This window comes from Sarcophilus harrisii, chromosome 3, assembly GCF_902635505.1.
Source record: "Sarcophilus harrisii chromosome 3, mSarHar1.11, whole genome shotgun sequence".
In the NCBI taxonomy this organism is placed as follows: Eukaryota; Metazoa; Chordata; class Mammalia; order Dasyuromorphia; family Dasyuridae; genus Sarcophilus; species Sarcophilus harrisii.
In genome coordinates, this window is record NC_045428.1 from 500,270,055 (window position 1) to 500,295,549 (window position 25,495).

General features: G+C 40.1%; 1 protein-coding gene across 2 annotated transcripts in view; it reads left to right on the forward strand.

Moving 5' to 3' along the window:
- CHRDL2 (chordin like 2) overlaps positions 1-25,495 on the forward strand; it is a 79,814-nt gene that overhangs the window by 23,615 nt on the left and 30,704 nt on the right. For both annotated transcript variants that reach the window (XM_031961403.1, XM_003764660.3), the window contains exons 3-5: positions 8,399-8,492; positions 11,257-11,399; positions 21,269-21,362. In XM_031961403.1, coding sequence (XP_031817263.1) covers positions 8,399-8,492; positions 11,257-11,399; positions 21,269-21,362 — 331 coding nt within the window. The remainder of the gene's footprint in view (positions 1-8,398; positions 8,493-11,256; positions 11,400-21,268; positions 21,363-25,495) is intronic.

Sequence of the window (25,495 nt, forward strand, 5' to 3'; positions counted from 1 at the left end):
TGGTTTTTGCAACACAGCTCTCTCCTGGTTCTCCTCTAACCGCTGTTGGTCTCAGAGGTCCTTTCCAGCTCGGAGACTTTGCCCCAGTGACGACTCACTAAGAGGTGGGGTAGTGGTAGATGCCATGACCTAACCAAGACCCCCCTTCCCTTGTAGCCAGAGCTCTTTGGCCCCCTACAAGAGGGCTGCTGCACCAAAGCCTGAAATGTCTCTTGGCCATAAGCCAAATGCATTTGTGACATAATTCCTGATGGTGTAATAGGCCTGCTGTCTCTGTTCTCAGGGAGGAGGGAGTGGGTGGATGGATGGGTGGGTGAGTGGAGGGTGGGGGGTGCTGACGTCAGCTCTTGAGACAAACAGCAGGTGTTCCTTAGCTTCGGACATCTGGGGCTATGTCTCAACCAGAGCTGGTCCCCTGAGGCACACCCCCCTCTTCCTCTTGGTGCAACTTTCTCTTTAATTTGCATAAGAGACAGAATCCCAGAGATTCCCACTATCTCCCACTCTTTTTTGTCAGTCCAGGAAGTAAAATGTTCCAGGAGCCCCACACTCTCTCCCCCCCTTTTATTTTTAGTTGGGGCAATGGTAAGCTCTGGGAGTCCCCAACTTGCTCAGGTTGAATCCTCCTCATTGTCCTGATCCAGTCAATGGGCCAACAAGCATTTTTTTAATTGTTGAGTGCGTGCCAGATACAGCAATAAGTGTGCTGAGAATACCAAGAAAAGCAAAAATATTTCAATGAGAGGCAATTTGCAACCAACTCTGCATTTGAGATTTAAACAAGATGAATGGATAGAAAGTAATCTCAGAGAGAAGGCACCAGTGGGGGCTGGGGTGGGGCACTAGCAAAGGGCTGGAGCTAAAGGTGGGATTTGAGGTGATTCTTGAAGGGGGCCAGGAAACCTCGACAACATCAGTGAGAAGGGAGAGCTTTCTAAGTTTGGGAGACAGTGGACAGTGAAGAGGCACTGAGTCAGATGTTGGATTGTTCTGCACTGTGAATAACAGCGAGAAGACCAGTGCCATTGAATCTTAGGGAATGCAGAAGGGATTAAAGTGTAAAGAGAAGAAAAAGGTAATAGGGGGTCAGGTTAAAATGGACTTAGAAACCAGATAGTGACTTTTATACTAGAGGGAATCAGGAGAAGTTTAATGAATAAGGAGGTAATATGATCGGATCTACACTTTAAGAAAATCATTTTGGTAGCTGAGTGGAAGGTGGATTGGAATGAGGAGATGGTTAAAGGCAGAAAAACAAATTAGACCGCTATTGAAACATCTTGGTCACAAGGTGATAAGATCCAATATCAGAATAGTGGCTGTGAGAGTGGAAATGAAAGAAAGAACAAATAGAAACAAGAAGACTTGGTCAGGAATTTGACTGTGTGCGATGAATGGGAGAGAGGAATTGAAGATGACTCCAAGAAATGGAAGCTTGGAGGACTGGAAAAATGGTGACAGTAACAGGGAAGTTTAGAAAAGGAGAGTATTTGAGGGAAGAGTATAAAGTTCTGTTTTGGAAATGATGAATTTGTGATGCCCAAGAAGTAGTTGGGGATGCATGGCGGTAGTTCAGGACAGAGATGAGAGCTAAAAGTATATATCTGTAAATCATTTGGAGCATTTATGTACACTGGACAGCTAGGTTGCACAGTGGATAGATTGGCCAGAGCCAGAGTCAGGGAGATTCATCTTTCTGAGTTCAAGTTCGGCCTCAGACACTTAGTAGCTGCATGAAACTGAGCAAGTCACTTAACTTTGTCTGCCTCAGTTTCCTGATCTGTAAAATGAACTGGAGAACAAAATGGTAAAGTACCTCAGTATCTTTGCCAAGAAAACTTCAAATAAGGTGAGAAAAAGTTGAACAGGATTGAAATGACTGGACAACAAACAACAACAAAAGAGATGATAATTGAACCCATGAGAGCTAGGAAGATGTAATAAAAGAAGAAGAGAAGTTTCATCCAAACAAGACAGACCTTCACTCAGTTAGGGTGCATGATCTCTATGAAGAAACAACCAGAGAGATTAAGAAGTGGTCAGTCATACAGGATGATCAACTAGGAGAGAGCAGTATCACAAAAAATAAAAAAAAAACAATAAAGAAAAGATTATCCAGAAGAAAATAATTTATAAATGTGTCAAAGGCTGTAGAGGGATCAGTCAGAGTAAAGATTAAAACAAGTCTTTGGCAACTGAAAGATCTCTGGTGATGGAGAAATCATTAGGAATTGGTCTTAAGTGTCTCACTTCCAGGATTTTTTCCCCCAGTGCTTTGGGTATAGTCCCAGGTCTCAGTTTCCTCCCTTCACTTCCTCACCAAATAGGCAGGTAGATCATAGAATTAATCTTGGAATGATTTCTGGAGAAGGGAAGAATTTTCAGATGAAGCTGAAGGCCCAAGTGGGGTACAGCTGTGGGATCTATGCCTTCACTAGAGTATTGATGGAAATAGCATCATGCTAATATCAGAGCCTTGTGGTATTCTTCTAGAGAAGTCCCTCCACATCGATTTCAATAAATTTAATGAACCAATGTCTTTGAATAGTCATTAAATTTAATTAATTCAGAATTTGCCTTAGTTACACTATCATCTAGCTTTTTTTTGCTTCTTATCTACCAGCATATTTTAAGACTGTAAAATGCCGATGAAATTTAATGCTTGGAAAGAATAGATATATATAAAAAAAGAAATCTGATGCTTCGGGCAGCCAGATGGTGCAGAGAATAAAGAATCAGCCCCAGAGTTAGGAGGACCTGAATTCAAATCCAGTCTCAGACACTTAACACTTAACTGTGTGACTCTGGGCAAGTTACTTAACTCTAATTGCCTCAGAACAAATAAACAAAGAATACAATGCTTGTGCTTTTCACTTTCTAGAACAATCTGGAATTAGTCTGTTGTTGTTGAGTCATTTCAGTGATGTCTAACTCTTTGGGATCCCATTTAGGGTTTTCTTGGGGCAAAGATCCTGGCTTGGTTTGCTATTTCCTTCTTTGCCTCATTTTACAGATGAGGAGATGAGGAAAGCAGGATTAAGTGATTTGGCAAAGTTCACACAATTTGCAAGTGTCTGAGGCTAGATTTGAACTCAGGAATATGAGTCTCCCTGACTTCAGGTCCAGCAATCTACTCCCTGCACCACCTAATCTGCTTGCCTACCAGTTTAATAACTCTATCAGAAAAGGACATGTGCTTTGTCTGGTATACTCTCTTCTTGATGGAACCATGCTTTTAGAGATTGCTGGTTTCTTTTCTGAAAACACACCACTTGAATTTTGTCAAAAAAAAAAAAAAAAAAGTCAAATGCACCAGTCTACACTGTGAAGAAACTTTCTTTACTCTTTTTTTTTTTTAAACTGGGACATCCCCATGCTGGTCCACGGTCCCAAGGAATGGAAACAGGCCTAATGAGCAAGAAGAGAAAAAGGGAAGCTGTCCATCTCTGGAAGCAGAAAACGAGGAGATTGTAGAAAATGGAAATGGTATTTAAATTTGCCTAGCTAAGACAAAGTATGTAAATAAGCACTGCTAAGAGAGCTAATGCAGTTTTAGGATATATTTATAGAAATATATGGAAGTATATAAGTTTAAGGAAAGGGGAGAGAATAAACATTTATATTGTACTACTATGTGCTAGATACTTTACAAATATTATTTCAGTAAGTGCTAAGTAAGTGCCATATGATCCCCATTTTACAATTAAGGAAACTTAGAAATTAGTTAACTTGTCCAGGGTTAGACAGTTAGCAAATAATATGAGGCCAGTTTTTGACTCAGGTCTTCCTATTTGCAGCCCAGCACTCTGTCTACTGTACTATCTATTACCTCTACTACAGGGTAGTTGTGTTGTGGAATCAGAAAAGCAGAAGCTACAGCCAATAGAGGAAAGGAAACTTAACCTTTTGAAACTTGTTATAAGCCATAGATAGTATTAGGAATATCCTAAGTGTCTAAACTAGTCATTATTCCATGACTGCAAAACCGAGTATGTTTTAAAGGGAGCACAGGAGGGATGACCACGACAAAGCAACGTAGTTCTTGGAAGTCTGCTTACATGTGTTTGTTCTGCCCTGTGATCAATATATTGGATTATAATGGAAGATGTTTAAGGTCTTGGGGATAGTCATCATTAATAGCACTAAATAATGATGACCGTGTTACCAAATTAACAGCAGCTATATCCTTGCTTAGCAACTCCTTCTGAACATTTTCCTATTATTTTGGATGGAGAGATTGAGAGGCTCTGGCCGCATATTGTCCAAGAGGAGGAAGATGACAATCTCGATCTCTTTGAAGGTCAAACTATATCTGGCTGACCTCAATTCCCAATTACTCCTTGACCACTGGAGTTGACAGTGACAAGGACCCATAAGCACTTCACAACTTGCCACTAATTACACTTAAGCTTGAGCACTCGTCTATTGACTTCTCCCCAACACTCTTTTCTCATATGGATGCTATTGGGAACTAACTCTTTTGCCACTTAGTTTGCTCATTACCTTTTAGGGCTGGCATCACTCAATGAAGATGGTCACTAGGACCCAGATTCACTATAGGCCATCAACCCAGGTAGGAGATTGATTATCTAGCCTTCCCTCTGCCTAGTCCTAGAACCTACTCTCCTTAAACCTCAAAATTTATTCACTTACTCTAAATATAGAATCAATTCCAGGTCCAAAGGTCCATATCTAGACATTCTTCCTGGCTTACTACACTCATTCCCTCATAATGTACTCCCAAGAATCAGTTCCTGTGGTTTTCACATGAATGTCCTTCCTCTCTCTCCCTCACTGCCACACCAGCTTTGCTCAATAACTGCCCCATACCCATTCTTTCTTGTACATCCCCATTCTATTTCCCAAACTCAGCAATCACTCCCCAAAACATTTAGGATGTTGATCTCACCTTTTTTGTTATTTAGTCACGTCCAATTCTTTGTGACTCTCTTTGAGGTTTTCTTGGAAAAGACACTGGAGTGATTTGCCATTTCCTTCTCCAGCTCATTTTACAGGTGAAGAAACTGGGACAAACAGTTGTGTCCTGTTCAAACTTGCCCAGTTCACAAGCTAGTCTTTAAGGCCAGATTTGAACTCAGATGTTCTTGACTTCAGGCCTGGTGCTCTATCCATTGCTCCACTTAGCTCCTCCTCAAAAGATAATCACTAACTTTAAGAAACCATACTAGTAATGGGCAAGTAATTCTGGAAAACTTCATCATACATGTGGGATAACCTCTCCCCTTGTTTTCCCAACTATGTAGCTGAGCTAGAACTAGATAAGAGGAAATCTGTGCTAGAGGCAACACAATTTTGAAATCCATTTTCGAGATACCTAAATGTGGGGTTTAGTTATGAGTCCTAACTTTGTTTTTTGAGATGCTATTTGCTCACCAGTGAGTTATCAAAAATACACTGCAATTAATAAGAAAATCAGTTATTTTAGAAATGTTGGTAGATCCTTTGAATTTTTCCCTTATTTGCTGCCTTTCCAGTTTCAACTCTAAATTCTCTTGTGGTCTTAAATATTTGGGTATCATGCCAATCTTTTTGCAACTTGTTTTGCCCCTAACTGCTGTTTGTTGTTTTGTGAAGCAATCCCCAAGACCCTTCTTGTCCTTAACACTTTATAAATGAATATATACATACATACATATCTGTGTATAATATATATACACTTACCCATATTTATGAACTTATATTTTTTAAAAGTATTCTTCGTGGCTACTATATCTCCCTGACAGATTGAGAAAGCAGGTAAACTTCCAGCTGAAATGGATCTTTAGGCCTCTTAATCTATATTGGTTACTTTACACTTTTGAAGGCTGTGATATAATTAAACTCAATATCCTTTCCTTTATCCACCTCCTATATATGAATACCTTTTTTGAACAGATCAGATTGGATTTATTTTATTTAATTGGATCTATTATATATAATTATATCTATTATAATTACCCACAACATCTCATTTTTGTATTTGCTTCTAGTTGGTATTTTTTCTTAGTCTTTTCTTTAACATAGTTGATAAGGTGATTACTTTCAGATGAATCAGAAATGAATTCTACAACAATTCATTTATTTTCCACTAATCAATCATTTGTTTTTCACTAATATAAAGGCAGTGTCTTTTTCATGTTGTTTGGCACATGTCATATTCAGCATATTCTGAGACTGCAATTCAGAAAGGGGAATGAAATATATATCTGGGAATCATTTAAGTCAGGGGTCCTCAAACTACGGGCCCGTGGGCCAGATGCAGCAGCTGAGGACGATTATTCCCCTCACCCAGGGCTATGAAGTTTCTTTACTTAAAGGCCCACAAAACAAAGTTTTTGTTTTTACTATAGTCCGGCCCTCCAACAGTCTGAGGGATGTTGAACTGGCCCCCTATTTAAAAAGTTTGAGGACCCCTGTAGCTGTGGGACACATTAATGGTTCAATGTCTTTAGATCCAATCATTAAAACAATTCAGAATTCACATTAACTATATCACCATATTTGGTGAGATCACCAAGTGAGATAACCTAAAAGGAGAAGAGAAGAGGGTGCAAGGAGAAGTCCCTGCAGGACACCCATAGTTAGTAAGCATGTCCTGAAGAACCAGAAAAAGAAACTAAGTAGTGACCAGGAGAGAGCAGTGTCATAAAAACTTGAAGAGGAAAGACTTCTAAAAGAAAATATTCAGAATCTGTATTATAAACTTAGTGAGAATTCTATGGGCCTTTCCTCTCTTTGATATCTTAACCCTAAACCTCATCTTTCAACATATTTCTCACTTTTTTTGCTTGTGTCCATCTTCATGCTGATGTCACAGAATATGAGTGTGAATGTTGACTTGACATTAATGATCTTCCTAGATTTTCTCTATCTCTTCAACTTCTGTAACAGATGTTGTTATATAAACCATGCTTACTTGCCTTCATGATGGTCTTTTTGCTCATGCTTATTTCAAATTCTTCAAAGTAAGATGTCCAAGTATTCCATTTCCATGAAATGATATTTCCTTCTGCCTTTTGGTGTATGATGAAACCAATCCGACTAGCTACTTCATTTGATGCTCTAAGAACAGCCTGGAACCATTTCTCCATTTAGCTGCAACTTTCTTATGTCTTCTGTTTTCCTTTAAGGAGGGAATGTCAGTATTACCATGTTTCAAATCCTCCTGTTCTGTCAATTTACTGTGAATTGTTGGACAAATAATCCTAATCCTAACTAGTTTCTACTACATAATATCTACTATGTACAGTCACCATGCTACATGCTTTACAAATATAGTATATGATCCTTGCAAAAATAATGGGAGGTGTTATTATTATCCCCATTTTATGGTTGAGGAAACTGAATCACACAAGGAACTGAGTGAGTTGCCCAGGGCATCATAGCTGGTAATTGTCTGAGCCTAATTTGAATTTGGGTCTTCTTGACTCTAGCCTCAGTGCACTATCTACTGTACCAGCTAGCTGCTTCTACAAAGATCTCATGTGAAGAATCCCAATGGGTATTTAATGCTTATATCATTCAATTGTTTTAGTCAAGTCTAAATCATTGTGACACCTTTTAAGTTCTTTTTCACAAAGGTACTGGAGTGGTTTGCCATTTTTTTTCTCTGGGTCATTTTACAGATGAGGAAACTGAGGCAAACAGTGTCACACAACTAGTAAAAGTGTCTGAGGTCATATTTGAACTCAAGAAATTTCCTGACTCCAAGCCCAATACTCTATCTAGTCATTCTGGGGATGTTAAGAACTCTTATGCCAGGAGAAGTTAAAGGAGTCAAACTAGCATTCCTCAGATAATATCATGTAGGTAATTGCTTTTTTTTTTTTTTCGCCCCTATAGGGCCCTCCTGGAGCTTACAAGTTTTTCTAGTTCCTGCCCTGCCACTGTCTACATGGGTACCTTTAGATGAACAGCTTCTCCTCTCTGAGCCACAGCTTTGAAATCCTTAAAATGAAGGGACTAGACCAGATGGCCTCTAATATCTCCTTAAGATTTAATATACAATATTTATATGTTGAAGTTGGCTCCCCTTTCTGATGTTGTATTTCTGAAATCCCTCCCTTCTACCTCTGAAATTCTGTGTTGTAAGGTTCCTTCCAGCTCTGACATCCTGTGTTCTAAGGGTCCTCCCAGCTCTGACATGTACATCCCAAGGTCATTCTCAGTGCTTACATTCTGTGCCCTGAGGCCCCTCTTATCTCTGACTTTCTAACCCTCTATGATTTATTGAGTATTTTTGACCTTAGGGTAGCCTTTTGAACACAAGTCCCAGGTTCTGCTTTGGTCCCAGATCAATTCTTCCCAACTGAGAAAGCTGCGTCTCTTTCCCATCTCTCTCCTTCACTAAGGGCTTTGTGAGGTGCCAACCAACTGAGCCTGCTCTTTCTCTCCATAGAGTGCCCACGTGAGCTGTTATCGTCTCCACTGCCCACCTGTGCACTGTCCTCAGCCTGTGACGGAGCCTCAGCAATGCTGCCCTCGGTGTGTGGGTAAGTAGCTTCAGCCTCCTCCTCAGCTCCACATCTCCCTTCCTTACTGGCTCTAGGCTTTCTCTCTCCCAAAATCTAGCTTCTTTCCTTTCTTCTTCTCTTCCCTTTAACTTTTTGTCTCCCTAACCTCTCACTCATCTCCCCTCCCTTTAATTCCATGTTTCTTTAAAAAAAAATTTTAATTTATTTATTTAATTTTGCTGAGGCAATTAGGGTTAAGTGACTTGCCCAGGGTCACACAGTCAGGAAGTGTTACGTGTCTGAGGCCAGATTTGAACTCAGGTCCTCCTGACTTTAGGACTGGTATTCTACCCATTACACCAACTAGCTGCCCCTCCATGCTTCTTTTAAAAAATTTTTTTCAATACTATTTGATTTTTCCACTTATATATGATAGTTTTCAACATTCACTTTTAAGATTTTGAGTTACAAATTTTTTTCTTCCTCCCTCCTTTACCTCTCCCCTCCCTAAGACAACAAGCAATCTGATATAGGTTGTACATGTATAATAATTTTAAACATATATCCATACTAGTCATGTTTTGAAAGACAAATCAGAACAAAAAGGAAAAAACGTGAGAAATTTTTAAAAAGAGAAAGTGGGATGCTTCAATTCACATTCAGGCTCATGGTTCTTCCTCTGGATGTGGATGGCATTTTCTATCCCAAGTTTCCTGAAATTGTCTTGGGTTACTGTAGCTGAAAAGAGTTGTTGATCATAGTTGATCATCATACAATCTTGCTGTTACTGTGTACAATCTTCTCCCGGTTCTGCTCCCTTCACTTAGTATCAGTTCATTTGAGTCTTTCCAGGCTTTTCTGAAATCAGTCTGCTCATCATTTTTTGCAGAACAGTAATATCCCATTACATTTATATGCCACAATGTATTCAGCCATTTCCCTATTTATGGACATGCATTCAATTTTTAGTTACTTGCTGCTACAAAAGAGCTGCTACAAATATGTTTGCACATGTAAGCTCCTTTTCCTTAAAGAGAAGATTCTTGTGCTAGAAGAACATGGATATTCATTTTCTGAAGGTCCTTCTAGACATATATTCTAATACAGATTTGAGGAGGAAAGACCAAAATCCAGCATGTAGATTTAGTTAATCCACTGTCCTAGTATTAGAAAATTGGGAATATAATTTACCCAATGGCTATGAAAAAGTCTGGATGAGTGAGGTGGAACAAAAGTCCTGAATTAATAACATTATGTGGCAACTCCCCTCAAACTTACATGCCCTTTGGTGCTATCAATAATTCATAGCATTTAAAACAGAGTGGGTGTCTTGCTGTTCTGTGCCATGATCAGACCACATCTAAAGTTCATTTCTAGACTCATTATAGGAAGGTCATTGATAATACGGAGCATGCACAGAGGGGGTCAGCTATGATGAGACTGAAGGTCATATGAGGTCATATGAGGCTTGACTGGGGAACTAGAAGTGTTAAGCCACTAGAAAAAATTATGGCGATATGAGAGCTGTTTCCAGTATTTGAAGGATTCAGGGAAGGAGGAATATTAATGTGCATGTGGACTACAGACACACAGACTCCCGCAGTCTCAGGTAGGTGACTTTTTGTTGCAGCCCTGTGTTATCGCAGAAAGGGTGATGGCTTTGGATTCTGGAGAAGTTTGGGCCCAAATCATGGCTCTCACTTGGGCAAGTCATATAAGCCCCAACCTCAGATTCTTTATCTGTAAAATGGGGTGGTGGTGATAATGTACACAATACCTCCCTCTCCAGACTGTGGTGAGAAAAGTATTTTGTAAGGGCAGCTGTATGAAACAGGGGATAGAGCACCAGCTCTGGAGAAAGCAGGACCCGAGCTCAAATCATCCTTCAATCACTTGATACTTACTAGCTGCGTGACCCTGGACAAGTCAAGTGACCCCGATGGGGGGAGAGAGGGAGGGAGGGAGGGAGGGGGGGAGGGAGGAAGAGAGAGAGAGAGAGAGAGAAAGAGAGAGAGAGAGAGAGACAGAGACAGAGACAGCAAGAGAGAGAAAGAGAGAGAGAAAACAGAGAGAGAAAAAGAGAGAGAGAAGAGAGAGAAGGAGAGATACAGAGAGAGAAAAAAACAGAGAGACAGAGGCAGAGAGAGAGAAGAGAGATAGAAGAGACAGAGAGAGAGAGAGAAAACTGAGACACACAGAGAGAAAAACAGACAGAGAGAGACAGAGGCAGAAAGAAGAGGCAGAGAGAGAGAGGGGGAAAGAGAGAGAGAGAGAGATGGAGACAGAGATACAGACAGAGACAGCAAGAGAGAGAGAGAAAAAACAGAGACAGAGGAGACAGAGAGTAGGAGAGATATGGAGAGAGAGAGAGAGACAGAGAAGAGAGAGACAGAGAGAGAGGGAGAGAGAGAGAGAATTATTCAAATCTATTTCATTCAACAAACATTTACTAAGTGCTTACTGTGGCAGAACATTTTTCTTGGTCCTAAGGGATGTTGCCATGTTGAGGGAGCTTTTCATCAGGCACTGGTAGATAAAATAAGCACATGGATATCAGCGTCATGAGGGGAGATGGGTTTTGTAAGGGAGCAAGCGCAGTCAGACTGGCTCTGAAGCCTTAGAAGGTAGGACACAAAAGGGCCAATCCTGGTGAATCTGGGTCTCCTAGAAGATGTGAGAACACTGAGAGGAAAAGAGATGCTCTCTAGCAAAAATTGTGGGCTCTCTGGGATGACTAGATAATGTCTCAAATTGGAAAGAACCTTCCGTTTTCTTTCCCTTCTTTTCGGTAATCTCTCTGAAGAACCTCACACCCCATCGGGGCTCCGGGCCCCCCTGAAGTCGTGCCAATACAATGGGACCACCTACCAGCAGGGGGATACATTCACCACCCAAGAGCTCTTTCCCTCCCGTCAGACCAACCAGTGTGTCTTTTGCAGCTGCTCGGTAAGTTTCTCCTTGTTCTCTTCCAATCAATCAATAAACATTTATTGTGTCAGGTCCTGTGCTTGGCACTGGTGATAAAAAGAGGCAAAAGACAATTAAACTATAATGGGGTGGGAGAGAACAGCAATCTTCCAGCATGGGAAAGTGGAAGATGGGATGGAAGGAATGGCGTTGGTTAGGAGTAATGTAGAGACCAGAGGACAGAGCATATTTTCAATCTGGTCTCAAACAGCTGTGTGTGACCTGTGCAAGTCACTTAGTTTCTCAGCCTCAGTTTCCTCATTTGTAAAAAGGGAATACTACCTATCTCCCAGGGTTGTTGTGAGGATCAAAGGAGGACACTGATGTACAGTACTTTGAAGACCTTAAGCACCATATAAATGATAGTTATTATTATTTCCTGGAAAAGCAATGGGGTATATTTTTCTTCCTCCCCCCCCCCCATAATATTTTATTTTTTCCAATTACATGTGAAGATAATTTTCAACATTCATTTTTATAATGTTTTTAGTTTTCAATTTTCTCTCTCTCTCTTAACTCCATCTCCCCAAGACAGCAAGCCATCTTTTATAGTTTATACATGTATAATCATGTTAAACTTATTTCCACATTAGTCATATTGTAAAAGAAGAAAAGGAAAAAAATGATAAGAAATTTTTTGAAGTAAAAATGATATGCTTCAATCTACATTCATTCTCCATAATTCTTTCTTTGATTGAGGATATCATTTTCCATCATGAGTCTATTATATTTAATCATTGTATAATGTTGCTGTTACTGTATACAATGTTCTTCTAGCTTTGCTTATTTCACTCAGCATCAGTTCATGTAAGTCTTTCCAGGATTTTCTGAGGTCTGTCTGTTCAACATTTTATATAGAACAATAGTATTCCACTATATTCATATACCACAATTTGTTCAGCCATTCCATAATTGATGGACATCCCCTCAATTTCCAATTCTTTACCACTACAAAACAGCTACTATAAATATTTATGTACAATGAATCCTTTTCCTTTTTTATGATTGTTTTGGAATATAGCCCTTGTAATGGTATTGGTGAACCAAAGGATATGTACAGTTTTATAGCTCTTTGGGCATAGTTCCACATTGCTTTCCAGAATGGTTGGATCCATTCACAACTTTACCCATAATGTATTAATGTCCCAGTTTTCCCACATCTTTTCCAACACTTAGCATTCTCCTTTTCTGTCATATTAGCCAATTTTATAGATGTGAATAGTGTGAGTTGGGTCTATGCCTAGTTTCTGCCATACTGTTTTTCAGTTTTCTCAGCAGTTTTTTTTTTTTTTTTATCAAATACTGAATTATTATCCCAGAAGCTGGAGTCTGTTTTTCCCCCCAAAAGTAGAATACTATAGTCATTTACTACTGAGTCTTATGTACCTAATCTATCCCATTGATCCACTATTCTATTTCTTAGTCAGTACCAAATAGTTTTGATCATTGGTGCTTTTAAATATAGTTTTAGATTTAATATGGCTAGGCCTCCTTTTTTGCAATTATTTTATTTCTCTAAAAAGTATTTTGTAATTGCATTCAAATAAATCCTGGGTTTGTCTTGGTAGGTAGACTCCCAAATATTTTATATTGTCTACAATTATCTTAAATGGAATCTCTTTATCTCTTACTGCTGTATTTTGTTGATAATATATGGAAATGCTAATGATTTATCTGGGTTTATTTTATATTCTGCAACTTTGCTAAAATTGTTCATTGTTTCAAGCAGTTTTTTAGTTGATTTTCTAGGATTCTCTAAGTATACCATCATATCATCTGAAAAGAATGATATTTGGTTTCCTCGCTGCCCATTCTCATTCCTTTATTTCTTTTTCTTCTCTAATTGCTAAATCTAATATTTCTAGCACAATATTGAATAACAATGGTGATAAATTGCATCCTTGTTTCAGTCCTGATCTTATTGGGAAAGTTTCTAGCTTATCCGCATTATATAAAATGCTTACCAATGATTTTAGGTAGATACTACTTTTCATTTTAAGGAAAACTCCACTTATTCCTATGGTCTCTATTGTTAATAATCCTATTAAAAATAGGAATAGTGCTGAATTTGTCAAACGTTTTTCCACATCTATTGAGATAATCATATGATTTCTTGTAGTTTTGTTATTGATGTAATCAATTTTATTGATAATTTTCCTAATATGGAACTATTCCTACATCCTGGTATAAATCCCACCTGATCATTGTGTATTATCCTCATGATAAATTGTTGTCATCTCTTTTCTTGTATCTTATTTAAAATTTGTGCATCAATATTCATTAGGGAAAATGGCTTGTAATTTTCCTTCTCTCTTTGGTTCTTCCTGATTTAGATATCAACACCATATCTGTGTCATAAAATGAATGCTTTCTTCAGTTATCTAGGATGCCTTCTTCACCTATTTTTCCAAATGATTTATATAGTATTAAATTAAGTGTTCCTAAAATGTTCGGTAAAATTCACTTGTAAACCTGGGCCTGTTTGGCCCTGGAAATTTTTTCTTAAGGAGTTTGTTGATGGCTTGTTCAATTTCTTTTTCTAAAGTAGGGTTATTTAAGTATTTTATTTCCTTTTCTATTAATCTGGGAAATTTATATTTTTGTAAATATTTATCTAGTTTGATTAGATTGTCAGATTTATTGGCATACAGTTGGACAAAATAGCTCTTAATTATTGCTTTAATTTCCTCTTCATTGGTGATGAATTCATCCTTTTTATTTTGGGTACTGGTAATTTGGTTTTTTCCTAACTTTTTTAAAAAATCAAATTAATCAAAGGTTTATCTTTTTTATTTTTTTTGTTTATTAGTAGTTCAATAATTTTCTTACTTTTGATTTTGTTACTCTGATTTTCAGAATTTCTAACTTAGTATTTAATTGGGCATTTTAAATTTATTCTTTTTCTAGCTTTTCTAGTTGCATGCACAATTAATTGATCTCTTCTTTCTGTATTTTATTCATGTATGCATTTAGAGATATGAAATTTCCTCAAAGCACTTCTTTGGTTGCATACCTAAATTTTGATATATTGTCTCATTATTGTTATTTTCTTTGATGAAATTATTATTTCTATGATTTGTTACTTAACCCATTCATTCTTTAGAGTAAAATTATTCAATTTCTAATTAAATTTTATGAATCTTTTTATGACCTATCATGGCACATAATTTTTATTACATCATGATATGAGAAGAATCCATCTAATAATTCTGTTTTTCTGCAACATGGTCAGTTTTTGTGTGGGTACCATGTTCTTTTAAGGAAAAGGTATATTCCTTTCTATCCTTGTTCAATTTTCTCCAGAGATCTATCACGTCTAATGTTTCTAAAATTCTATTAACTCTTTTGTTGGATTGTGTGTGTGTGCGCGCGCATACTTAGGTTTATCTAGTTCTGGGAGAAGGAGGTGGAGGACCCTCACAACTACAGTTTTACTGTCTATTTCTTCCTGGAATTCATTTAATTTCTCTAAGAATTTGGATGTTTTGCCACAGTGCAAATATGTTTGGTAATGATATTATTTCACTGTTTATGGTACTTTTTAGCAAGATGTAGTTTCCATATTTATCTCTTTTAATTAGATATGTTTTTGCTTTTGCTTTACCCGAGATCAAGATTGCTTCCCCTGTTTTTGTTTTTTGTTTTTTACTTCATCTGATGCATAAGATATACTGCTTTATACTGTGGATATCTCTCTGCTTCAAATGTGTTTCCTATAAATAATATATTGTAGGATTCTGGTTTTTAATCCCCTCTGCTATTCTACTTTATGGAGAGTTCATCCCATTCACATTCATAGTTGTGATTACTAACTGTATATTTCCCTCCTATTTTTCCCTATTTATACTTTTCTGTCTCATTTTACCCTGTCTCTTTCCACCAGTGTTTGGCCTCTAACTACTGCTTCCCCTTTTTTCTATTTTTTTTATTCTCTTGATTTTGTTTAACTGATTCTTGATAGCTTGTAGAGTCATTAGCTTCCACTTGCCCAATTCTAATTTTTAAGGAATTGTTTTCTTCAGTTATATTTTGTACTTCCTTTTCCATTTAAGCAATTCTACATTTTCCTCAGTGGATTTTTTTCCCTACTTGGCCAATTGTATTTTTTAAGGAATTGTTTTCTTCACTTTTTGTCCTTTTCCAAAGTCTTGACTCCCTCTTGCATACCTTTCATTTCTTTTTGCAATGTTTCTTCTATCTCTCTTATTTGATTTTTAAGTCCTTTTTGAACTCTTCCAAGACCTTTTGGGATTGAGACCAATCCACATTCCCTTTGAGGCTTTGCATGTAGGCATTTTGACATTATTGCCCTTTTCTGGGTTTGTTTCCATCTTTTCTTTTGCCATAGTAGTTTTCTATGGTCAGGGCTCTTTTTGCTTGTTTTTTAGCCTATTTTGTGACTTTTAAAGTTGAGCTCTGCTCTGGGAGCACTGTCCCAAGCTTCTTTTGTTGTATAGTGGAGGTGGGTCACTGACTTTCTGCAGCAGGGCCTCCAGGGGTCTTGGCTTGCCCGCTGCACTGGGACGGCCTGCCCTAGTCACAACTGTTGTGCCAAGGTTTGGGGGCGCACAATTTACCTTCTCTTTGCTGGGGCTGCTGTGCCACTGGCCTGCTGAGTCAGGACCAAGTGCCCTTGGTTGCTACTCTGTGCTGTGGGGCCTCCTGATGCTGGCCCGGACACAGCCTGCACTGGGCCATACTTTTACATGTAAGCCAGACCATTCCTAAAGTCTTCCTAAGTTTTCTTACACTAGAAAATTCCTTCACTCCATCTTTTTAAAGATCCTGTCACTCCAGAATCCTTTTAGGGTCCTGGCTTATTGTTATTTTTGAGGGAGCCTGGGGAAGCTCAGGCAACAATCTGGCTTCTCTCCCACCGCCTTGGCTCTGCCCCACAAAGTACGGCATATGGAAGAAAACCCCAGACATGGGTTTGACATCTGGAAGTTGTGTGACTGAAAGCAAATCACTGTAATCTCTCTGCATCTTATTTTCCTCCTTTACAAAAAGGAGATAATGATCATGATATCACTTATCCAACAGAGATGACAAAAGAAGATAATTTCATACTATCAAGTGCTCTGGAAGAGGGAGTGTTTCTGGTTTTCTCTCCCCATTCTCTGCTCCCACATGCTCACCCCTCTTGTATGAGTTCTCGGTAGTAGCATGGACAGCAGAGACATCCTCCAGGATGTGCAATACTGGTATCAAGGACCATGCCCTGAGAGGCCCAGTAACAGGCTTTGATGAAAGCCAAGGCAACTAGGTGGTTTGGTGATAGATTATGAGGTCCACCATCAGAAAGTCCTACATCCAATCCAGTCTCAGTTCCTTGCTTCAGGTGCTTTTAGTCATATCTGAGTCTTTGTGACCCCATTTGGGGTTTTCTTAGCAAAAACAAGAGTGGTTGGCCATTTCTTTCTCTAGCTCATTTTATAGATGAGAAAACTAAAGCAAAACAGGGTTAAGTGACTTGCCCAGGGTCACAGAGCTAGTAAGTGTCTGAGCCTGGGTTTGAACTTGGGTCCTCCTGACTCTAGGACCTGCATTCTATCCTTTGAGTCACTGAGCTACCCAAGTCATTTATCCCCATGGCATGTCATTTAGCCTCAGTTTCTTCACCTGTAAAATGGGAATAATGATAGTACCCACCTCCCAGAGTTGTTTGTAAGGATAAAATAAAATAATATTTATAAAGCACTTAACAAGTGCCTGGCACATAGTCGGTGCTGTACAAACACTAGCTGTTATTAGCTTCACGATTATCAGGATCATTGTGACCAGGTGCAGGCCTCAGGGTAGGAGCCCTGAAGCTTGAGTAGGAGCCCCGGCTTTGTTTCCCACTACTCAATGACACTGAACCCATCACTTGACTGCTAGGAGCCTCCCTATATGGAAAATGAAAAGGTTGCTCCCACTTCTGACATGTTTATGTGTCAGGCTTGAATCCCGACTATGCTGATTGACTGGCTGTGTGATCCTAAGCAAGTCATGTCATTGCCCTGACCCTCTGTTTCTTTGTCAGTAAAACAAGAGTGATAATAGTGACGTTACCCACCTCAGCAGGGCTGCAGTGAGGATCAAAAAGAGCCGAGAGATGAAACGTACTTGGGGAACATTGAAGCATTGTAGAAATGTCAGTTATGATCATCGTCATCATTATTATTCCCCATTGTTTAGCTGGCCCCAGCAAGCCCTTCATCCTCCGCTGCCTGCCCGCCCCTTCTTCCCTTGCCAGCCAAGCCCTTTGGATTCTGCCTCCCCCCATGCATCAGTGTTCAACGTCTCCTTCCCGTCCCTGTAGCACACACAGAAATAGCCATTCACAGGCCTGCTGAGCTGGGAGAACCAAGGGATGGGAGAGAACCTTTCTGCCCTGGGCCCAGCTTGTTTCTCTGAAGATGGTCTGGATTCTGCTTCTAGCTCTTCCATGGGCATGGAGGCATCTATTACCTTAATTAAGCAGAAAGGAGGCACCTTAAAGTGAACCCCAAAATGTCAGCCATGCAATCAGTCACCAAGTAGTCATGGAGATGCTGCCCTTACCTTCAGGGATCCCACAGGCTGAAGTGGACATGTGGCCTCTGCCCTTAAAGGGCACCTTCTCTGAGCAGAGAACAGTCGCTGTTCTCTTTATTGTTCCATTGTTTTCCAATCTTGTCTAACTCTTTGAGCCCCCACTGGGGATTTTCTTGGTAGAGATCCTAGGTTGGAGCTTCCAGTCTCTAGAGTGAGAATATCTAGAGAAATATTTAAGGAGAATCATGAACTTGTATGAAGTTGGGGGGAATGACATTTGAACTTATACTTGCCTCTAACTGAAATTTAGCCTTTCCTTCATTTATCTAAAACCCCAATTCTGAAAATAGGTCCATAGGCCTTCCTAGACTACTAATGGGACCAGGACACTAAAACATAGTACACCAAACTGAGAGATTAAGAAGTTCTACCTTCTGTCTACTCAGGGTACCTTATGCTATAATTTAAAGCCCATCTCAGGAGACTGAGAACAGGGTCAATCTTCATGATCAAAACGACTCCCATTGTCTCTGAAGGCCACAGAACTGAGGTACCAGGTATGTTTCTGGGGGCTGACACCACAATACATACCTGATACCTCAACAATAACTCAGGATCCTCCTTCCACTCTTCTCTTCTTCAGACAGAGGATCCCCACTTTGTTTCATCTGTTCTAATAATACCAATTCATTTTTATAGTACTCAAAGGTACTTCAAAGCTTTATCTTTAAAACAACAATAAGAAGTAGTATTAGTATTGCAAGTATTAATATCTGAGATTTACAGATGAGGAAACTGAGGTACAAAATTCAGCAACTTATTCAGGGTCTTATATATCTAGAAACTGCTGGAACTGCGATTCTCCATTCCTCAGCACAACATTTTCTGCACAAAGTCCTTAACTTTTTTAGTGTCCTGGGCCCCTTTGTCAATCTGAAGAAACCTATGGATCCTTTCTCAGAAGAATGTTTTTATGGATGAGAAAGGAAGCCAGTCACTGAAATTATCAAACTATTTTTAAAAAAACAAATTTTTATATTTTGGGTTAGGGACCCTTACGCTGGACCATGATGCACATGATGCACACATGCGCACGCGCACACACACACACACACACACACACACACACAGATGTGGGTGAGGTTCAAGTCCACATCCCTGAGGCTGACTCCCACACTGCCCTGAATGAGGTAGCTGAGCTGCAGCTGAGCCTTAGAGAGGTGGAATCTCAGCAAAGCGTCTAAGGCAGGACTCAAACCTAGTGCTTTGGAATTTGAGATCTCTGCTGTGCTAGCACCCAGCATAGAGCCTGGTGCATCCAGCAGGTGATTTCTGAATGTTTATTTAAAGCATCATAGACTGGGAGCTGAAAGGGACCTTTGAGTCCCTCTGGTCTGGGCCAGTCATTTTTCCAGTTGAATAATTATGCCCCCCCCCCAAGGTGAAGTGACTTACCTGGCCACATAAACAGTAAGTAGCGCTCCATGTACTTGATGACAGTTGTCATTTCTACCTGGCCTCCTCTTTGATACATTTGGGTGGAACCGTGGCTAGCTGTCAGCAAGCTCTGAATTCAAATCCACATTCAAAATTTATTAGCTGTGTGACCCTAAACAAGTCACTTAACTGCTACCTGCTTCAGTTTCCTCAAATGTAAAATGAGAGAAATAATAATATCCCAGTGGTATAATAGGGATTAACTGAGATTTGTACCGTGTTTAGCATAGCACCTAGTACATGATAGGCATTTAATAAATATTTTATTCCCTCCCTCCTTCTTTCTCCCTGCCTCCTTTCCTTCCTTCCCTTTTTTCTTTCTTCTTTCTTTCTTCCCTTCTCCCTCCCTCCCTTCCTTTCTTCCTGCTTCCTACCTTTCTTCCTTCTATCCTCTAGTAAATATTCCTATAAAAATGAAGACACACAGAAAGTCAGTGATAAAGTAGACACTAAGTCTCCCAGGTGGTATAATCCACTGTCCAAGGCTTTCTCTACTTCAGCTCTGTTGGCCCTTCTCTTTGGCTTAGCTATTTCCTGGGTTGGAGTGGGGAGAGAAGGCCCGCAGCTATTCCGATTCCCACTCCAGATCCTTTCACTGTCTCCTCTCCCAAGGAGTCCCAAAGTGCCCACTGAATCAGGAGCAGGGACAGCCTCGAGGAGTGACCTACTTTCAGCCCCCTTGACTCCCCTGGAGCCCGAGGGCCACACCATGCCACATTCTGCCCTTCCAGAACAGGCGGCCCACTGGCGCACACACAGCCTGCCGTTGTGCTGAGTCCCCCCAGATCTGGAGGGACCGTGGATGCCAGGAAGGCGTCTGGGTGAGGAGACTGTGGTGGCTTTGCTTAAAGAGCCATTCCAGCGCCTTGGGAAAAGAGAGAGGTGAAAACTGCTGAGCACGGCCTCTCCTGGCCTCGGAAACTTTACCAATCCAAATATTCCCTGGTTCTGCCCTCCTCAGCACGTCCCAGACTGGTGAAATAGATCACTCTGTATACACACAGCTCATGCCCGCACACACCATAATTTCACACCTGTAAGCTGCCCCTTGGATGAGAAGAAACCACAAATTTGGATGGGGGCACTTGGTAATTTTTTTTTTAGACCATAGAATATCAGAGCTGGAAGGGACTTTAAAATGTGGAACATAAAATGTCAGCTTGAAGAAACCTTAGAATAGAAAATAACAGAGTTAGAAGGGACCCTAGATCATAGAACACAGAATGTTAGAGCTAAAAGGGCCCTTAGAACACAGAATGTTAGAGCTGAAAGGGGCCTTAGAACCCAAGATATCAGAGCCAGGAGGGCCCTTAGAAGCCAGGATGTCAGAGCCGGGAGGGCCCTTAGAACCCAGGATGTCGGAGCTGGGAGGGCCCTTAGAACCCAGGATGTCGGAGCTGGGGTGGGGGGAAGCTTAGAAACAGTGTCAGAGTTGGCTGGGCTCTTAGAACATAAAATAGCAGATCTTTTTTTTTTTTTCCTTCAAGTAAAGGCAGAGGGTTGGTGAAATGATCAGGAGCAAGTACGTAATGTAGGAATGGATATAGGTTGTAACTTCCTTGACAGACAGTGAAAAATATCAGAGTAGAACTTGACCTTGGCTTTTTCTGACCTTAAATTTCACTCTTGGGACACTTATATCTCAACAATCTAGAGGATTTCTTGGACTCTTTTCAACGCTGATATTCTCTATTCTCTGTTTTAAGGCCCTTTCCAGCATGGTAGAATATTCTGTGGTCTATGGTCTCAGGTCTATTGCAGCTTTGACATCCTGTCTAGTCCCCAAGAGCAACAGACCTAATCACTGAACTTGCTCCTGTTCTCTTTCCCAGGAAGGCCAAATCTACTGTGGCCTCATGACATGTCCTGAAACCAGCTGCCCCACACCTGTCCCAGTGCCTGACTCCTGCTGTCACACCTGCAAAGGTAAGCCAAAACCTACCTATGTGGTTGTCCCAGATCATCCCTTCAGAATATGGCACGGAAGTGCTAGAAAGACTTAGAATACATTATGTCATAAGTGAAGACCTCAGAACATAAAATGTCAGTGCTAGAGGGACCTTAAAACAAAGAGTGACAGAACTGGAAGGGACCTCAGAATATAGAGTATCAGAAGTGGAAGGGACCTTAGAACACAGAATAAACTGGAAGGGGCCTTGGAACACAGAATGTTAGAACGAGGAGAGACCTTAAGATACAGAATGTCAGCTCTGGAAAAGACCTTAGAACACAGAATATGAGAACTGGAAGGGGCTTTAGAACACAGAATGTTAGGATCAGAAGACACTTAAGACTTAGACTGTCAGAGCTGAGAGGGATCTTATAACAAAGAAAGCAAGCTAGAAGAGATCTCAGAACATAGAATATTAGATCTGGAAGGGACTTTAGAACAGAATGCCATTTTTGAAAGAGATCTTAGAATATAAAATATTACAGAATCAGAGTTAGAAGTAGTCTCACAGATTATTATGCCAACCTTTTCTTAAACATGAATCCCTTCTATAAATACTCCAAAGGGATCAAAGGGATACCTGCCCTTTCTTTGAGGATCTCCAGTAAGGGGACAATCCAGTAACCACGCCCCCCCAGGCTACTTTTAGGTGGAGCTAATTTTCCGGAAGGTTTTTTTTTTTCACATCAAACCTAAACTTTCCCTCTTTTCAACGTCTGCCCTTTGATCTTAATTCTGTCTTTTGGGTTCAAGATAATAAGTCCAATCCCTATTCTTTGTGATGGTCCTTTAAATACAAGAAGACTGCTATCTTGTCTCCCCTAAATCTTCTCTTTTCCAGGCAAAATATTCCCACTTTTTTGAACCAATCCTCATATGTAAGATCTCCAAGCATCATATCATCTTGGTTAATCCTCTGTTTGTGCCCGGTTTGTCAACCTCTTTCCTTAAAAATAGCACCCAGAACTGATTGCCATTTTCCAGCTATGGCTTGATGAAACAGAACCCAGTGACTTACTTTTCTAACCTCACACTGTAATGTTCTCTTCTCTAAAATGTAATCTTCTCTGAGAGCAAGTTTCTTGGGGGGCTTCTGGAGGCAGCCTTAGTTTCAGTTCAATAATCACAAATGCAGCCAGGAATTAAAGTACAGTCTTTTAGTGTCTCTTCCAAAATAGCCCAGTTATCTTTAATAGAGGCCCATCTCTCTCCTTGGTTCCGAGAGCTCTGCCACTAGTCCTTTGCCTCTGCCAGCTTCAGCCTCCAGCTCCCTCTGAATGTCTCCAGCCAGCACAAAGGTGGAAAATGGAATGAATCTGTCTCAGCCTCTGAGAGCTTCTAGTGCGCTTGTCCTTTCTGGCCCTGACAGCTTTTCCTTATGTATTCCACACTGAGTATACACCAATCATTATATCACTAGGAAACCATCATTTGTTGTAGGATTAAATCAATGCCAAACTAGATTTAACCACTGTCTCCTCAATTCCACTTACTTAGCACCTTGTAAGAACCCTAACACCACACACTGTCTTTCTCAATACTTCTGCTGCCTTACCTTTCTTGCCTCTTGGAGCACTCTGTTAATGCATCTGGAGCTTGTTAGTGGGTGTCTTTTATTTTTACACGATAGTCCTTTCCTGATATGCTCCTCCCATTAACCAAACCAAACCAACCCCTTCCCTCATAACAGCCTAAAACCAAAAAAAAAAAAAAAAAAAAAAAAAAAAAAAAAAAAAAAAAAAAAAAAAAAAAACCAAAAGCCAAACCTCCAAATCTACCACATCTGGCGGTCTCTCCAAGTACTCTATCACTGTCTCTCTACTGAGAGCAGCGAGGTGGGTCGCTCTGTCAGTTTTCTCGGATGGAGATTGGTTACTTCAGATTGTCTGACCATTCCTTAGTGTTGTTTTCAATTTTGGTTCTTCACCTCCTTGCTCTCAGTAGTAAGTGAGATCTCTGGGTCAGAGTATGAACAATTTAAGCAGTGAGGTGGTACAGTACATTAAGTATTGAGTCAGGAAGACCTTCAAATCTTACTTGAGAAACTTAGCTATATGATATCAAGCAAGTTACTTAACCTTTTTTCCATCCTCAGCTTCATCCTTTGTAAAATGGGAATAGAAACATTCACAGGGTTGTTGAGAGGATCAAAAGAGGCAACATATGTAGTTTGCAAACCCTTAAGCACCACATAAATGCTTAGTATTATTAATTTAGTGACTTCTGGCTTCCTTAGATCTTTTTAAAATGAACTAAATATTTATGCCTCTTCCATCATATACTTGAGAATCTGGGGTTTTGAACCCAAATGTAAAACTTTACTTTTATTCCTATTCTGTTTTATTTTCATTCCAGCATGTCTAGATATTGGACCCTGACCCCTGATATTCAGTGTGTTATCTTTCCTTCCCATTTTGGTATCATCTCAGTTTTGTTAAGCAAGCCATCTAAGATCATATCCATGTCACTAATATAATTGTTAAATAAAACAGGGCCAGCCACAGATCCATAGCAGTCAATCCACGCTAAGCTGACATTGGACCCTTGATCTCTCTCTTTGTGTCTGCCCACTCAACTAGTGGCAAGCCCAATTATTGTATCATCACCTGATTCATGTCTCTCCATCTTTTCTACAAGAATGCAATGAGAGAGTTTTCATTTGCATTGCTAAAATGTAGATACCCTATGCCTACAGCTGACCTCTGATCTATGGACCAGTTGAGTTGTCTAGTCAAGAAAAGAAAGGTTAGCCTTTCATGATCTGTTCTAAGTAAAACGGTTCATCATGCTACTCACCATTTCATTAATCAGTGTTGCCAAGAATTGAAGTCCAGCGTGAGGTCTATTAATTCAAGAATCCCATTCAATCCTCATGTGACATCACATCCTGTTCCTCCCTATCCTGATCACCTTCCTTTGGATATGCTCTAGTTTTGAGATAATCCCTAAAGTATGGCTCCAGAACTGAACACAACTTTAGATATTTGTCTGGATCAGGGAGTTTAAGGCTTGATTCTCTTTCCTATGGCAAGGGGTAAGATTGGGGACAAACCAGAGATGGAAGGAGTCCTCAGAAGTCACCTAGTCCAAATCCCTCATTTTATAGAAGTATTTTATAAAAGCTTATGATATATTGGAAGCCAGGATTTCATTGAGTTTGGAGCCAGTTTACCTGAGATTGAGTCCATAATTCTATATGATCTTAAGCAAGCCATTTACTTTCTCTGAATCTGTAAAATTGCCATACTAATACCTCAACACTAAACTGAACCTGTAAATTATTCATACAATACTAATGATATCATATTAATACCTTCACAGTGTTTACCAACTTACAACACCATAAAAGTGGGAGTTATCAATTTAATGATCAAAATTCATACAATGAATTGGTAGCAGAGCCACGGTCTCCTGGGATACCCATCCTCCCCAGGGTGGGATGCTGCTACTATGCCATATACTTGCTTACCCTTCCTCTCTCCCCTTGGTGTTTCTTGGTCATCATTGGACAGAGAGTTAGGTCTCTGTCGTTAAGATCAGGCTACAATATTTCCTTCTGCAGATGAGGAAATGGGGTCCTAATGATGTGGACAGATTTGCTGAGTCCCTGTTTGCTAGTCTAGCCTCAGAGGCCGGTCTTTCCATGGTACAGCACAATTCACTCTTTCTTTCTGGTATTCACTCTCACACGGACTCTGGCTTTCCCACAAGCTCTCCTGACATCCTGACCAGTTAGAGAATAATCCATGGTTTGCAGTAGGTGGTGGGATGTGACAGATTTGGAGAGACTCATGGTCTTAAACAATGGAGCTTGGTTTGGTCTTAGCTGGCTGGGAGGATGAGTAGAACAGACTTCTCTGGAGGAGTGAGCTCACGAGGGGTCGAGCAGTTTGTACATGGCTACACTAGAGTGGAGCTTAGGTGTTGGGTCTCTGTTGGAAAACAGGCTGCTCAGCAGGCATTTACCTTTGCCTTGAGACTTGTGGTGTCTGAGCTTGGGTTGCTAGCATGGGGCTACCACTAGGGAATGTGGGAGTGTTATCTAAAACATACGAATGTCAGACTGCAAGAGGCTTTAGATTTTAAATATACATTTTTAGTATGAGAC